The 15,588-nt window shown below is 50.9% G+C and overlaps 1 protein-coding gene across 5 annotated transcripts in view; it reads left to right on the top strand.

Moving 5' to 3' along the window:
- Positions 1-15,588, top strand: part of Atp2b4 (ATPase plasma membrane Ca2+ transporting 4) — a 104,564-nt gene that overhangs the window by 51,628 nt on the left and 37,348 nt on the right. For 3 of the 5 annotated variants that reach the window (XM_006993216.4, XM_076547428.1, XM_076547429.1), the window contains 5 exons: positions 10,957-11,154; positions 11,656-11,913; positions 12,407-12,532; positions 12,955-13,080; positions 14,654-14,689. In XM_006993216.4, coding sequence (XP_006993278.1) covers positions 10,957-11,154; positions 11,656-11,913; positions 12,407-12,532; positions 12,955-13,080; positions 14,654-14,689 — 744 coding nt within the window. The remainder of the gene's footprint in view (positions 1-10,956; positions 11,155-11,655; positions 11,914-12,406; positions 12,533-12,954; positions 13,081-14,653; positions 14,690-15,588) is intronic. The other 2 variants (XM_006993217.4, XM_015986746.3) reach the window with 1 other exon arrangement.

The raw sequence follows: 15,588 nt of genomic DNA, 5'->3' as shown, positions 1-15,588 counted from the left end.
GGTCCTTGAGTGCGAACCATCACTCCAGTCCCCAGTTCTTTATGGCTTTGTATAAACGAAAGCTAAGACAAAGGGCTGGGAGTCATCAGGACACTTTGTCAACATGGGCTTCTCAGGAGAGGGGCTCAGCATTTTGCACCAATGGGACCCTTTTCATTTTCTTGGGTTTTTTTTTCCAGTTCCAATTCCCTTCTTTAAAAAAGTTTATAATGGTGTATTATTAATTATATCTAGTAATGGACTTCATCACCACATTCTCATACATGTGTACATGCATTTTGATCCCATTCCCCAGCCCCCTCCCGCTGATGATTTCATCTCCCCAACTTCTTCTATCTACTTTCTTGTTGTCATTATCTTCCTCCTCCTCTTCCTCCTCCTCCTCCTCTTCTAATGACCCATTGAATTTCACTAGAGTTGTTACATAAACATGGTTGAAAGGTTATTACAGAAGCATGGGTACCTTACCTGTGGGTGCATCCCTGGGGGGTGAAAAGTCTCTTAACTACGTGTAGATCCTCCGGAAGGGCTGGCCTTCATGAGCCGCCCCCCTTTCCAGTTCTTCCAATTCTGCTTCCTCTTGACAGAGCTGGGCTGGCTTCAAATTTTCAACCCGAATTCCTCCAGCCCCCCCCCCCTTTTATTTTCTCATCTTCTGTCTCTGCCCCATTTCCAGAACTCTCTCCAAGTGCCACAGAGTAAAGCAGCTCAGAGGACTCGGGCTAGGAAAGAGCCCTTGTCCTCCAAGCTGCCTCTCCCATCTCAGGGCTTCCTGAGGAGGGAACATTTGGTGAGTCTGGAGTGAGGAGCCCCTTGCCTTGAGGACAAGAGGAGGCATGCCCTGAGTCTCAGCACTCCTTAATGTGGAAGGGGGAACCTGGGCGAGAGACTCTTTGGACGAGATAGAAGGATGTATTCTTTCTTCCTCATAGGAGTCTTCCATATACACCTCTGCTGTAGCACCCTAGTCAGGGGAGACATTGTTTTCTGGGAGCGGTAGATGGGAGGAAATTCTGGGCACAGAGAAGAAGGGTCAGAACAGGGAGCTTTAAATAAACTACAAATCACTGACATGGGGCTTCTTTTAAGTGACTAAAGACAGTTCTGTTGAATTTGGATGTAGATAAACGTTGGCTGGATTTTCTTTCTCGGGTTCCATCTCTAGCCTTCCACATCGTCCCTTCCCTACAGAACCGGGTAGGGCAGCACAGTAATTAAGGTCCTCTGATACGCCTCCAACAACATGCAATAACTAGTACCAGCTCTGTAGACGACCTCACACTGGTGACCGTGACAGCACACACTGTCTGTCCTCCCCCAGAGCTTCCAAGTCAGTAGAAGTTGCACACACATGAAAGAGAATTCTCAGATTGTGCGTTTGGAGGAAGAGCGGTGTCGAGGAGACGCGTGCGCGGCACAGGAGCTAAGATGCAGGACTAATGGAGAGAAGAAGGGGGCTTGGGAGCTTGACCCCGCCCCTCTGCATCATCTAAGGCTCACCTAAGGATACACCAGCTGTGGGGTGATTGCTCCCCTTCCAGAGTGTTCCTCATTTACAATGCAGGCATCTTTGTCTTCCCTAACTGCTGAGTAGCTGTTGGATGTAGGAAGCAAGGGGAATGGCCAGAGGGAGAAGAACCTGTTTGAAGACAGACTAATTATGATTTGGAGTTCACTAATTGCAAGATTAAGATCTGGGGTTTTACTGTGTTCCTGTCACCATGTACTACCTTACCTAGACAGATCTGGAACAGGCTAGGATTGGGCTCTTCCTCCACAGGGCAGACTGCAATCAATCCAATCCGCCCCCCTCCTCTACCACCCCCAGAGAGGTACTGGGGATCAAACTGGAGGTCTGCCAATGCTAGCTACACAAGTGCTCATCACTAAGCTGCACCCTCAGACCTGAAATTTCTAGAAGCATTATCAATCTAGAAAAAGGAATTGATACATGCCTAGTAAATGTTCACTTGGGACACAGCTGAACTACTGGTAGTTCTCTTCTAACACTAAACTGATTTATATAATAAGATGTGCAGCCCAAACGAATGGAAACACATGAACTATGAACCAAAGGCTGAGGGGCCCCCAGCTGGATCAGGCCCTCTGAATAGGTGAGACAGTTGATTGGCTTGATCTGTTTGGGAGGCAACTAGGCAGTGGGACCAAGTCCTGTGCTCATTGCATGAGTTGGCTGTTTGAAACCTGGAACTTATGCAGGGACACTTGGCTCAGTCTGGGAGGAAGGGACTGGACCTGCCTGGACTGAGTCTACCAGGTTGATCACAGTCCTCGGGGGAGGACTTGTCCTGGAGGAGGTGGGAATGGAGGGTGGGCTGGGGGTAAGGGGAGGAGGTGGGAGGGGGGAGAATAGGGGAACCCATGGCTGATATGTAGAACTGAATGGTATTGTAAAATTACATATATAATTTAAAAAAAAAAAAGATGTGCAGACATAGAAATGGATGAGGGTCCCGGCAGTGGTGGCGCACACCTTTAATCCCAGCACTCGGGAGGCAGAGGCAGGCGGATCTCTGTGAGTTCGAGGCCAGCCTGGTCTACCAAGTGAGTTCCAGGAAAGGTGCAAAGCTACACAGAAAAACCCTGTCTCAAAAAACTAAAACCAAAACCAAAGAAAGAAAGAAATGGATGAAGTAATATAGAAAATTCTAATACCTTCTTAATACTTTCTCCCTATTCTCCAAAAGGTAGAAGCATCACACACACATACACACACACACACACACACACTTAGATACCACCATTTTAGGGAGTGTCAGTGTGGGGGAAGTGAAGAGTTGGGTAGGTGAGTGAATACAGATGGTATAGGTGTGACAGGAAGGCAGGGGCCTGGCTTCTCTAACTTCCTTTCCTCTTTATCGTTTATAGTCCATCCTGGAATATCAGTGTGGCAGAGCCCGTGACTCTGAAAGGCACAACCTCTCATTACAGCCTCTGCCCCCAGCCTTCTGCTTGGATTCTTATCCTGCCTCTCCTAGGGCTGCCAGGGTCCTTCCTAGCAATTTATCTGGGCCTGGCTGCCGAGACTAGCATTCTGTGGTCCACTGGGCCCTCACACCTCGGGTAAATCTGCTAGTGCTAATTTAAGGTGTGAATCTCACACTGGAGGAATATCTTGGAGGGAGGGGACGGGGCACATGTGCACAGCTAGAAAGAGCTAGAAAAGGGCTAGCTGCCCTGGGTGTGGGCCAGTGTGAGCAGTGTGGGCCAGTGTGAGCAGGGTGGGCCAGTGTGAGCAGTGTGGGCCAGTGTGGGCAGGGTGGGCCAGTGTGAGCAGGGTGGGCCAGTGTGAGCAGTGTGGGCCAGTGTGAGCAGTGTGGGCCAGTGTGAGCAGTGTGGGCAGTGTGGGCCAGTGTGAGCAGTGTGGGCAGTGTGGGCCAGTGTGAGCAGTGTGGGCCAGTGTGAGCCAGTGTGAGCAGTGTGGGCCAGGCCAGTGGCTTCATCAGAGAAATTCTTAATGCTTGGTGGAGTAAGAAGGGTTCCTGTAACATCTAGAGGATGAAAGGATTGGAGGCCGCAGGAGGGTGAAGGTGCCCTCCCGCCCCAGCAGGGGAGGTTTCTGGCACCCTGGAATTTAGGTTTAGGTTTCATGCCTAGGGCTGAATTAGGCCAGGAGAGCTGTCCTCACCCCACCCTACACTCCGCCAGCCCTTCGCCACCCAGCCCCTCCTCGCCCAGAGCTGAGCATCTGAGCTTGGGGGCACCATGCACCAGGCAGGGGTGAGAGCCCTTGATAGGAGAGTGAGGTCTTCCGGACCTGAGAGCCTCCCTGCTTTTTCCTGTCCCCCCAGCGTGGCACCTCTGTGCCGGGAGACTCCAGCTCAGCAGCTGTCTTATGAGCATTACGTGTTCTGGAGTTTGGTTTGCTTTTTTTTTTTTTTTTGTCTCATTGTGTATGAACAGAAGGCTCCCATCCCTCTTCTGAATTACAGTCCAGCCTCTAATTTGAGGTGAGTGGAGTTTTTGTTGGTTGGTTGGTTGGTTAGCCTTGTATTCACAGTGATCCTCTGGCCTCAACCTCTCAAATGCTGGAATGATAGGCATGCTCCATTTTTGGCTTCTACTTTGATATTTTTTTCTTTTCTTTTTAAATGTATTTTTTGTGTGTAAGTATTTGAATGGCATGTATGTATGTACTATGTTTGTGTCCGGTGTCAGAGGAGGTCAGAAGAGGCCATCAGATCCCCAGGAACTGGAGCTAGACATGGCTGTGAGCTACCTTGTATGTGCTGGGAACTGAACCCAGGTCCTCCGCAAGAGCCACAAGCGTTCTTAATTGCTGAGCTGTATCTCTAGGCCTTTCTTTTTCTCCCTTTGAGACAGGGTCTCATGTAGTCTAGGCTGGCCTCACACTTGCTATGTAGCTCTGGATGAGTCTGAACTTCTGATCCTCCTGTCTACACCCCCTGAGTGCTGGGATAACAAGATTGTACTGTCCTGCCTTGTTTTATCTGGTGCTGGGGATTGAACCCACAGCTTTGTGTGTGTTAGGCAAGTGCCCCACCAACTGCGCTATCTCCCCAGCTCCTCCTGCTTTGACCTTTAACCTTTCAGTTGTGTGGTACTGAGTCTTCAGAAAGAAGGAAAGAAAATTGGTGTTCCCTCCTTGGCTGAGGCAGACAGTTGCGTCTACCCTAAGAAGTGGAGCTTTCGCTCTTTTTATTTAGCTCAGAGGTGTGAGCACTGGGAATATTACACTGGTTAGAAGCACATGCGTGCAGTGCAGGAAGGTGACAGAGCAGAGGGATGAAGAGGGTGGATGCTCAGGGGAACTTCCTCTTCCCTGTGTCAGAGCCGGGATGGAGTAGGGGTCGGGGATTGGTAAAGCCGGACCCTGGAGAAGCTGCCACTCTGGGGGGAACATTGTTATGTAGTCCAGTGTCCTCTTTTTTTTTTTTTTTGTTTTGTTTTGTTTTGTTTTTTGTGTTTTCTTTTCTGAGACAGAGTTTCTCTGTACAGCCCTGGCTGTCCTAGAACTCGCTCTGTAGATCAGGCTGGCCTCGAACTCTCAGCACTCCACCTGCCTCTGCCTCCTGAGTGCTGGGACTAAAGATGTGCGCCACCACTGCCTGGCCAGTGCCCTTTACTTGGACCTTGTGTGTGTCCCTCCATCTCAGGGCTGGAAGTCCAGGACAAGCATGTCTCCCGGTTGTATTTGTGTTGAGCTGGAGGTGTTGGGACAGGAAGGGTATTGTATGCTGCTTGAAAACACAGCATTTGGCTAGGAGCAGGAGCTGACTCTGCCACTCAGACCCTCTGATCTTAAGCTATTCCCCTCCTTAGAAGCCTGTCCAGTGTTTTAAGAAGGACTTGCAGACACATTTTTTATTTTAGAGGTAAGGACTGAGAATAGAACCCGGGTTGTCTGTAAACCAGGCAAGCTCTCTACCACTGAGCTACACACCCAGATCTTGAAATGTACCCAATGCCTGTTCTCATGCACCTAAAGATGGCTGCCTTCAATCAGCCTCAAGAACCTTCTCCCTTGCACTGTCTGTATGGGAGAGGCTTTTCTTCCACCTCCTCTGGCAAGGTATCATAATTCAGACAGCTGGGAAGTCCCTCATGTCTGACTTAGACCCACCCTTTCTGGGGCTTTGCCCGCTCTGATAAGAGGCGCCTCTGCCCACACCATCTGTGGTGTCAACAGGAGGCTGACCCAGGCGCTTTCCTGTTGGGGTCCCACCACTTCAGGCTGGACACCACTCCTCCTGGCCTGGGTCCTTCATAGGAGACACCAGTGCTCACTGTTGCTGACTCTGGCCTGAGGAGCCTGGACAGGGACCCTACAACTCCCAGCATGGGCGGGGGCAGTGACTTCAGATACGCATTCTCTTGGCCTCTCCCAGCTCATGTGCTCGGTCTGGTTCTGAGGGCTAGAAGCACTCTCGGTTTGGGTGGGGCTGTCCCTCTCCTGTTCTCAGAGATAAATTCCCCTCATGAATTTCTCGGGGGAACCCCTTTTCCTGTGTTTTCTGCGTAGCCCTCTCGCCAAGTCTTCCTTCCCCTCTCCAGGAGGCCGTGTAAGTATTTGAGAAGCCACCGTGGAGATCAGGGCCCAAAACATATTTCTGAACTGGACAAACTATTCGTGCGAGGTTACGGCCGCTGAGATCAGGGGTGGAAAGAATGGAGTGGAAAGCCCAAAATTGGGAATTGGCGGAGTTCCCAGCCCCACATGGCTTTCCCGTGCAGCACCGCGTGTCAGAGAGGATTCCCAGGCCAGCATCCAGGGCCCTCCCTGGCCTCCTGCAGAGCAACTCTGGGAACCCGGACAGCCACTTGACTCCTTAAGGGAGCTGTTGTACTGTCTGTGTGTCACCGAAGGTGGGGCAGATAGATGAGTAGGAACTAGCTAATGGGTGTGGGACAGGCGAAATGGTTCAGTGAGTAAGGGTGCCACCTGCTGCCAAGTCTAATGACCTGAGTTTGATCCCCCAGACCTACATAGTGGAAGGAGAGAACCAACTTCAACATGTGCAGCACATATATGTGCACGAGCACACACACACACACACACACACACACACACACACACACACATTCACGTGTGTAAAAGAAAAGGGTGAGAAGGAGCAAATGTGTTCCTTTGAGGGAACATCTAGATGAGGCCAAGTTTCACCTTTGTATTATCTAAAATGTACCTTGTTTCATTTGCTCCAGGCCAGAAAAGGCCATAAGGAGCCTTTTTGTGAGCACAGGCTTCATGGGCCGGGCCATGATGATGAAGCCACCATCCCCGGGGACAGGCAAAAGGCAGGAACCAACCCCTCCAGTCCTAGCCCATCGGGGCGGCACTGGCTTGCTCTGAGGTACAGAGCTAACAATGTGTGGGCCAACACTCCGGCATAAGAAACAAGGTGGGCACCTGCCCATCTGCTGCTAGTGCTGAAGCCTGGGCAGTCTCAGCAAACCGGGATAAGTCGGTCATACTAGCATGGAGCTTCAGTTGAGGCCTACTGCCCTCACGTCCTAGGACCCTTTGGGTATGGGTTGGCGTCCAGCTGCCTCCTATGGGAGATCCAGACCCCGCCCCTGCTAAAGCCTTAGTTGTCTTGCACGTCAAATGGGGTTCCTAATAACTGCCTCTACTGACCCTTGATATTTGAATGAGAAGCGAAGTATGCCTGGCGACATGCCTGTCACACAGCAGTCACTTAAATGTGAGCGACTTTGTTCATTAGTCATCCGCTCCGTTCATTCAGCAGGCTTGAGTGTGTGTGTGTGTGTTTGCGCCAGGTGCGGCTCGGGAACAGAGGCAGACACCCTGCTCTTAGGCCGATGGCAGAGTCAAGCAACAGGTGAATAAGGCCTCGGTGTTGTGGGCAAGAAGGAGAGCGACCTGGGGAATGGGGTCGGCCACAGCCTTAGCCTCACTGAGATGGGGACAGAGACCTGAAGGAGGAGGAGGGGCAGCCCAGGAAGAGGCTCTCTTGGGGAAAGAGGGGGCAACAGCGTGTGCAGAGGCTGAGTAGGGATTAGGGGGTATATGTTCAGAGAGAAAAGGAAGGTGTGCCGAGCCAGAGCTCTGAAGACTGAAGGGAAATAGGAAGAGATAAATGCTGGAGGCCCCTAAGTGGCCCTAGAGGCCATCAGAGGCCTTGGTGCCTGGTTTCACTCCGTGGAAAAGCCACATAGGGTTGTGGGAAGATGAGTGGCATGTACTGCCTTACAGGTTTCAAAAGATCTTTGTGGAGCAGACTGAACCGGAGAGCAAGGTGGAGGGGAGGGGGGAGAGATGATCATTAGGTATTAATATGAGAGCCTGCTGGCAGGTAAGTAGTCACCCTGCCCTGCACACTGAGGTAAGTGGCTCAGGCAGACTCACTTTGGGGAGAGTGTTAGGCTATTGGGGTGTCCCTTAAAATGATCTTTGGTAGCTCTTTAGGTTTTTTGTTTTGTTCTGTTTTGTTTTATCCCCAAGACAGGGTTTCTCTGTGTAGTTTTGTGCCTGTCCTGGATCTTGCTCTGGAGACCAGGCTGGCCTCAAACTCACAGAGATCCTCCTGCCTCTGCCTCCCAAATGCTGGAATTAAAGGTGTGCACCACCACCACCACCACCACCACCACCACCACCACGAGGCACTCTTTAGGTTTTTAAAGATGAGGTTCTCTAGCACAGACTGACCTGGAACTCATTATGTGGTCCAGGCTGACCTTGAACTTGCGGCCATCCTCCTGCTTTAACCTCTTGAGTGCTGGGAATACAGGCCTGAATCACCACACCCAGCCCTGATCTTTAACACCTCGGTCACCCTCACAGTGCCCTGGTGACCTTTACCAAAGAAAGGAAGGATATTTGTTCCCAGTGAGTTGTGAATCCCACATCTTCACAAACACCCTGATTAGATTAACAAAATGTCCAAACTCCTGTAATCCCTAGCTGGCACAGCCCTGCCCTTTCTGGTCCCCTAGGGCAAAGGACCAGGAAGCCCTGCCTCCTGGCCACCCTGCCCCTGTCTGCCTGGGGATCCAGATGCCCTGCCCAGAACACTCTTTTCCCAGGCCCTTCCCTGCCTTTTTGACTGGGAACCTGACTTCCCAGAGCAGGGCGGGCAGGCGGGCGGAGGAGGCCAGACTGACGTCTGGGAAGAAGCTCAACTTGGCTTCCAGGGCTTTGAACCCAGCCTTGCTCCCCTGTGGAGCCCAACTGGCTGCTCAGCTGGAGTGAGGGATTAAATGCCATCGACTGATGGGGCCTGGATTACAGTCTCAGGCACCCGTGTCCCCAAGGAGTTCCCTGCCCCTTGCCTCCTAACAAATGAAAGTGGCTTGCCCTCCATGCCCTCCAGTCTCTCACTGCGCAGAATGATACCAGATCATGCCATCCTGCCAGACTCGCCTGTTGCCGACTCCCCTCCCTCAGAGCCAGAGGGCTCTGCTGCCGATTTTGTGAGCATGGGAAATGGCAGCCACCTCCCACCCCACAGGCAGTGTTCCGGGTGTGCTTGTTGGCCCATTTTCAAGATCTTTTTCTGCCTCGAGGTCTTCCTAAGGTCTAGCCCCCCTTCCTTCCTCCGGTCACGGTGCTCTGTGTGCCCTCACACGGTGCCTATTCCTTTCCTCACCATTGGAAGGCCTCCATGATGACCGAGTGTGGAGTCCTGACATCCTGGACTCCGTTGCGACCTTGTTCCTTCCAGGCGCACACATTTCCTTGCTTTGTGTGAAGCTCAGTGGAGGATCCCCTGGCCCTGATTCTGAGCTTCCTCAGCTGCCGACCTGTTTTCAAGACAAAGATTGCCCCACCCTACCTGTGGGGGAACCCATCAGACAGGCAGCCAACAGCATCCAGTGCCAAAACCAAAGCCAAAAAAAAAAAAAAAAAAAAGTAATTTGCTGCAATATGTAAACAACTTAATGAATGCCAACTGGTGTTTACTGCTGGATAAGATTTCCCTCCACCTGTGACCCTCTAGGGTCCAGAAAAGGGGCCAAAATTCTTGGGAAGCTACGGAGTATAATTCTGCCTTCCCACCCCCCACCCTGGGAGTGGGAAGTTGAGGGGGGCGTTACATGTTCTGTTTTAGTGGGGGAAATGCTGGTTGTCAAGAACTGTGTAGTATCTGGAAACTTCATGGCCTTGCTTGGGTCTTATTCAGCCTGAGCTGTAATACTTTGTCTAGTTGACCCCAAGCACTTAGCAGGAAGTAAAACAGCCATGCTTGTGTTGAAGGTTCTGACAGACAGAGAAGCAGGGGTGACGCACCTAAGGGTACTTTGCCTCGAGAGTTCTGCTTCGGCGACCTACAGCTCCTACAACTTGGAATGAAGACAGACACATGGGTAGCCTCTGCCTCCGCCTTACATGACCTGGAACAGATGGCTGGTTCTTTCTGGCCCTCATGTGTGAACCAGCATGGTCAGGTCCTTGCCAGGATTTGCATGTTCCTGTGAGAGAAGAGTTCTGTGCATCCCGAGAACATTCTAGTGCTTCTGTTCTTAGAGCTAGAGCCTGGGGCACAGCCCCTGAGGAGCAGAAAGCTACTTAGCCTGGTCACCAGAAGCAAAAGGCCCCCATCCTGTGGCCATCTTGTCACCCTTTCCTCATTTTGAAACTTCTGACGGTTCCATAGTCCTGGTGTCCTGACAAACTGGGATGGTTGGCCACATTCCCACCACACCGCCATTCTGGGTCTCCTAACTGGACAAGAGGTCTTTTCATTTTGATTTGGTTTTTAGTTCATGTCTTTTATTAACCCATACACCGTCTTCTGGTCTGTAAATCAAACCATACGTGGCACACTGACGTCTGTCAGAGCAGCTGACATTAAAATACCCCTGTGAAGGGCCCTCTTGATGACGGTGACTCATTTTGCCGTTTTCATTCACCTCATAGTGTTTCAAGTCAGGCAGTTTAACCTTTCTTCTCTTCTGCTTCTTGAGAGTAGTTTTAGACCCACCCCACCCCCAACTTTCTTAGCACCACAAAGTCTCAACACCAGGTCAAGTGCCAACTCCTTTCCAGTGTTATACTCAAAGTGTAAACATCTTCCAGTTGTTTTTTTGTTTTTTTGTTTTGTTTTTTGTTTGTTTGTTTGTTTGTTTGTTTGTTTTAGCAAAGGTCAAACTTTGTTGATCAGGAATTCCTTCCTTGTGCTAGATTCTGGCTTTTGTATTTTCTGTGGTATCCAAGGCTTCAACCAGGACAGTCTTGCTGGTCATTCATTAGAAACACCTGTGTCGTGGCGGCAGCGCCCCCATTAAGAGCTCACAAGCACCTGTAACTCCAGCCTCGGGAGCTCTGATGCCCCCTCCTGGCTTCTACAGGCACACAGACAGATATGGCATACACTCTCACAGAGAGACACGTATACACATAGGTAGGAAGTTAGACAGACAGACCGACAGACAGACAGACAGATAGATAGACAGACCTTTAACTTGACTTCTGATATCACCCCCTACCCCCTTTACTCTCTCTCGCCTCCTCAGGTTTATCTGGGAACCCTACAGATCTGGAGAAGCGTAGACTTGTTTTTGGACAGAATGTGATACCTCCGAAAAAGCCCAAGACTTTCTTAGAATTAGTGTGGGAAGCCCTGCAGGATGTCACGCTCATCATCCTGGAGATTGCAGCCATCATCTCCCTGGTCCTGTCCTTCTATCGACCCCCTGGCGGAGACAATGAAGGTGAGTGTCTAAGCTGCGCCATGTGGCTGACCTGGGTCCATTCCACACCGCCAGCCACACTTCGGACCGGTGGCTGACAGGTTGTAGTACACCGTGTTCCTGTTACCCAGCAGGCTCTGCAAAAGAGAGCAGCCAGCAGCTAGTAAGCCATCCCCTAACCGCCCCCCTCCCCTACCACATCCTAACTCAGAATGCCACCCGTCCTGTGTCCTTACCTCCGCTGCTCAGCGCGTCCTGACCATAGTGCTTGGCATTATGGGAAAGAGCAGTGAGCCCCGACTGCGCTTCACGTCACTGGCGTCGGCGTATTTTGTGCCATTTAGGAATTAGCACAAATAGACCTGGTGGTGATGCGATGACAGTCCATCCTGCTCTCTCCTGATTTCCTTGGAGAGCAGTTTTTTTTATGTTCCATTGCTCTCTTTCCATGACCTTCCATCTTGTGGAGGTTGTGGAAGTACCACCCTCGTTTCAACGACTCTTTCTCCCCTCCCTGGCTAGTCTGTGGTCAGACTACAAGTGGCCCAGAGGAAGATGAGGAAGCAGAAACCGGCTGGATTGAGGGGGCAGCCATCCTTACCTCGGTGATCATTGTGGTGTTGGTGACAGCCTTCAATGACTGGAGCAAAGAGAAGCAGTTCCGGGGGCTGCAGAGTCGCATTGAACTCGAGCAAAAATTCTGCATTATCCGGAATGGTCAGCTCATCCAGCTCCCAGTGGCTGAGATTGTGGTGGGAGATATTGCCCAGATCAAATACGGTGAGAGCACTATGTTTCCCTGGCCTATGCCCCACACATACATCTGAGGAGTAGGTCCATTGACATGAAAGGCTAGGAGTTTCTGGATCCCCGCCCCCAAATAATCCCCCAGCTTGTGCTAAGTTATCAGGTAGAATTTGGCAGGTTGCAGGAAGGACTTCTGGAGAAAGCCATAGCCAAAACTCTTGCAAGGGATTGTCATACTTGTGCCCTGTATGGCGTCGGAGTAAAGGCATATGATATTTAGGCCACAGGAAGGTATCGGTTTGAGATATGTGTGACCCTAGGGATCAAGCGCAGGGCCATTTGCAGTATAGGTAAGCCCTGTACCTCTGAGCCCCCCCACATCTCTAGAGTCACCTTTAGATGCTCTTCGGCTTCTCGTGGGACCATAAGCCCTCTAGGTTTTGCCGGGAGAGCAGCCCTGAGGTGGAGTGGAGGAGGTGGCTCTTACCCGCTTGGCCTTACTGTCTACCTCTCCCTCATACACCAGGTGACCTCCTCCCTGCAGACGGAATCCTAATCCAGGGGAATGACCTGAAGATCGATGAGAGCTCTCTGACGGGAGAGTCAGATCATGTCAAGAAGTCTCTGGACAAAGATCCCATGTTGCTCTCAGGTATAGCCTCTGGCTGCCCAGGTCATCATCCACGGCCCCCAGAGAGTCAGGCTACGGGTTCTGGGCCCTATTCCCTCTGTTAGCTCCATCCTTCCTTCTTCTCTTGGGTTCAGATGGAGTAGAAACATGTGGGTGGTCCTGATGCAGGGATGTCAGGGATCTGAAAGAAGTTTTTCATAAAGTAAGTGTTATAGGAGCTCTGCTATTTGGGAAGATGGCATAAAGTTAATACATTAACCTTAACCTGTGTTTCCTTGGTCACTTTAAATGGGCTCATCTCTTGGCTTTCTCTTACCGCCTTCTAAATAGATTAGTGTCCCTAAAGGAAAGGGAGCTGGGCGTTTAAGTTTGTATTTCATACCAAATCACAGCTAAGAACATCAAACGGTACTCATGTCCATCTTCTCCCTTCCCTTTTACAGGGACTCACGTGATGGAAGGTTCTGGCCGGATGGTAGTGACTGCTGTGGGGATCAACTCTCAGACCGGAATCATCTTCACCCTCTTAGGGGCCAGTGAGGAAGATGAGGAGGAAAAGAAGAAGAAAAGTAAGGGGCATGCCAAATGAGAATGAAAGTCTCTTTCCTCTCTGTGAGTGAACTAGCGGTCAGAGAGCAGATGCAGACGAAAACCTATTAGAAAAGTCTGCTGGGATGAAGTGACAGATATCCAGACTCCTTGCCAAGATGCACACGTCACTTGTGGGTCTGGAGAGGTGGCTCAGTGGTTTAAGAGCACTTGCTATTCTTGCAAAGGACCTGGGTTTGGTTTTCAGTGCCCATGTGGCTGCTGATAACCATCTATAACTCCAGTTCCGGGGGATCCTAGCCCTCTTCTGGCCTGTGTGGACATCAGGCACACACATGGTATACAGGCATATGTGCAGACAGACAGACAGACAGACAGGCACGCACGCACGCACGCACGCACGCACGCATGCACGCACACATCAACCTTACGTCTCTGAGGAGTTCTGATGAAAACACTGAATCCTGGCTCAAAGCCCTCATGTCAGATTTCGTTTGAACCTTAATTCCTGCATCTTGGGTTGGTTGCGAAGGGTTGAGTTAGCCCTACCCTGGATGAGCTGGAAGGTGCTCCAGCCAAAGTGCCCCGGGTCCTCCTCCTCTTCCCTTACTCTCTTCCTCCTGGATTAAGGAGTAAGTGAACCATCACAGCTAAGAGGAAGGTGACTTGAGGAGAACATGGGTCCCGCTGAAACTGTGGGCCTCTGCAGAAGAGAAGAACAGTTGGAAGAGTGGGACCGGCGAGGCCTTTAGACTAGTCTTGATCACTCACTTGTTCCCAGAGCAGGACCAACAGGAGCAAAAGACCCAGATGTTAATGCCAAACTCACACCTTTTCCTGATCCTTCCTTCTTCCTGTGGGGAGAGAACAGTTCCTACCACTTGGCCAAGGCTCATCTTAGGTTCTTAGTAGAAAGCAGTTTATGAGTAAGAGACAGTCTCTCGGAACCCAACTATTCATTCCCACAGCTACCCTCAGATGCACACTTAGGAGAACAACACTGGTGCCGTTGACCTGTCCCGGAGATGCCTTTCAGGGCCCTTCCGGGGGCTGAGCATTTCCTGCCTCTCTCTCCCTAACTCCCACCCCCATTTTCTCAAGAGATTTGACTCAAGCCAAGGGCATCCTCCCTCCTAGCAGGAAGAGAAGCTCAGGCGTGATCGTGTGTGCACATATCTGAGCACTCAGCGCTGATCCCAAGGATTCATGAGAACCGATAGGAAGGATGAATGAACAGAGATGTGAGCTTCCTCTACATGTATCTCCCCGCCCTACAGCCCACCTCTTCCTTCACTGTAGCCCTTCAATGCTGGGAGAGGACCAACAAATTAGATATCTGATCATCTCTTTTTTTTTGTTTGTTTGTTTTGGTTTGGTTTTTTTGGTTTTTTGAGACAGGGTTTCTCTGTGTAGCTTTGCACCTTTCCTAGAACTCACTTTGGAGACCAGGCTGGCCTCGAACTCACAGAGATCTGCCTGTCTCTACCTCCCGAGTGCTGGGCTTAAAGGCGTGCGCCACCGCTGCCCGGCCTGATCATCTCTTACTAGTCACTTTGGGTCTCCACCCCACTTTTTTCTTTCTTGTCCAAACAGGTAAAAAACAAGGAGTCTCTGAAAATCGCAACAAAGGTAACCTCTCCACCCACTCATGTGCCATCTCTACCTGCCCACGCTCAAACCAGACCTTTCCAGGCCATCTGTCTCCCTGCCCTCTCCATAATCTGTTACCTGCTGCTGTGGCCCAGTGCCTCATCCTGAGGACGGTGCAGAGACCCCGGGGGGTGGGCTCAAGGCGGAACAGCAGCACCCTCTGCTGTTGGCTTGAGGAAGCACATGCCCAGAATTCTTAGGGTGTGGGACCGGGATCGGCTCTTCCCAGAGTGCTGAGCTCTGCTTCGCCGCCCACACCAGCAGTCTCTGGGTTGGAAGTCATGGTGGAGGACATGGGCTGGGCATTCCCTGCACCCTCCTCTGCTGACAGCCTCACCGGTGTCTTCTGGTCCTGTAGTTCTTCTCTGCTCGTCTGCTCAGAGGCTTTGGAGAGAGACTCTTCTCTCTGCCTCTCTGCCCACTTCTTTCTTTGTTCTCGCCACGGTCTGTTTTCGTTCCTCCTGGTATGGTTTGTGTTTCTCTTGGTGGCTGTGTCTACATATCCCATCTCTGTCTTGTTTGTGCCTCAGACAGAAGAGACTGTGTCTCAAGAAGTACTTCCTAAGCAAACAGGGATGTTGGAGGGATGTCGGGGACCAGCAAGAACTAGTCTTGAGACAGTTCCTAAAGCTGTTTTTTTTTTTTTCCCTTGTTACACACATCGTAGTACTCTTTAGAAATAAAATCACCGTATCAGAGCACCAGGGCTTAAGCAGAAAAACATTTGAATCTCGCGTTTCTTTATTCTTCTTCTAAAAGGGAACCACATGGGTTTACTGGGTTTGCACATCTCTGCTTTCCCCTTACTCTGAGTCTTCGTGGCAGTGTCTTTTCTTTCCCCCAGAATACTGAACTCAGGTCCTGCTGTGCTACTTCAA

The sequence above is a fragment of the Peromyscus maniculatus genome, chromosome 11 (assembly GCF_049852395.1).
Source record: "Peromyscus maniculatus bairdii isolate BWxNUB_F1_BW_parent chromosome 11, HU_Pman_BW_mat_3.1, whole genome shotgun sequence".
NCBI lineage: Eukaryota > Metazoa > Chordata > Mammalia > Rodentia > Cricetidae > Peromyscus > Peromyscus maniculatus.
The sequence above is the reverse complement of the archived record's forward strand: the minus strand, read 5'-3'. Positions and strand labels throughout refer to the sequence as shown.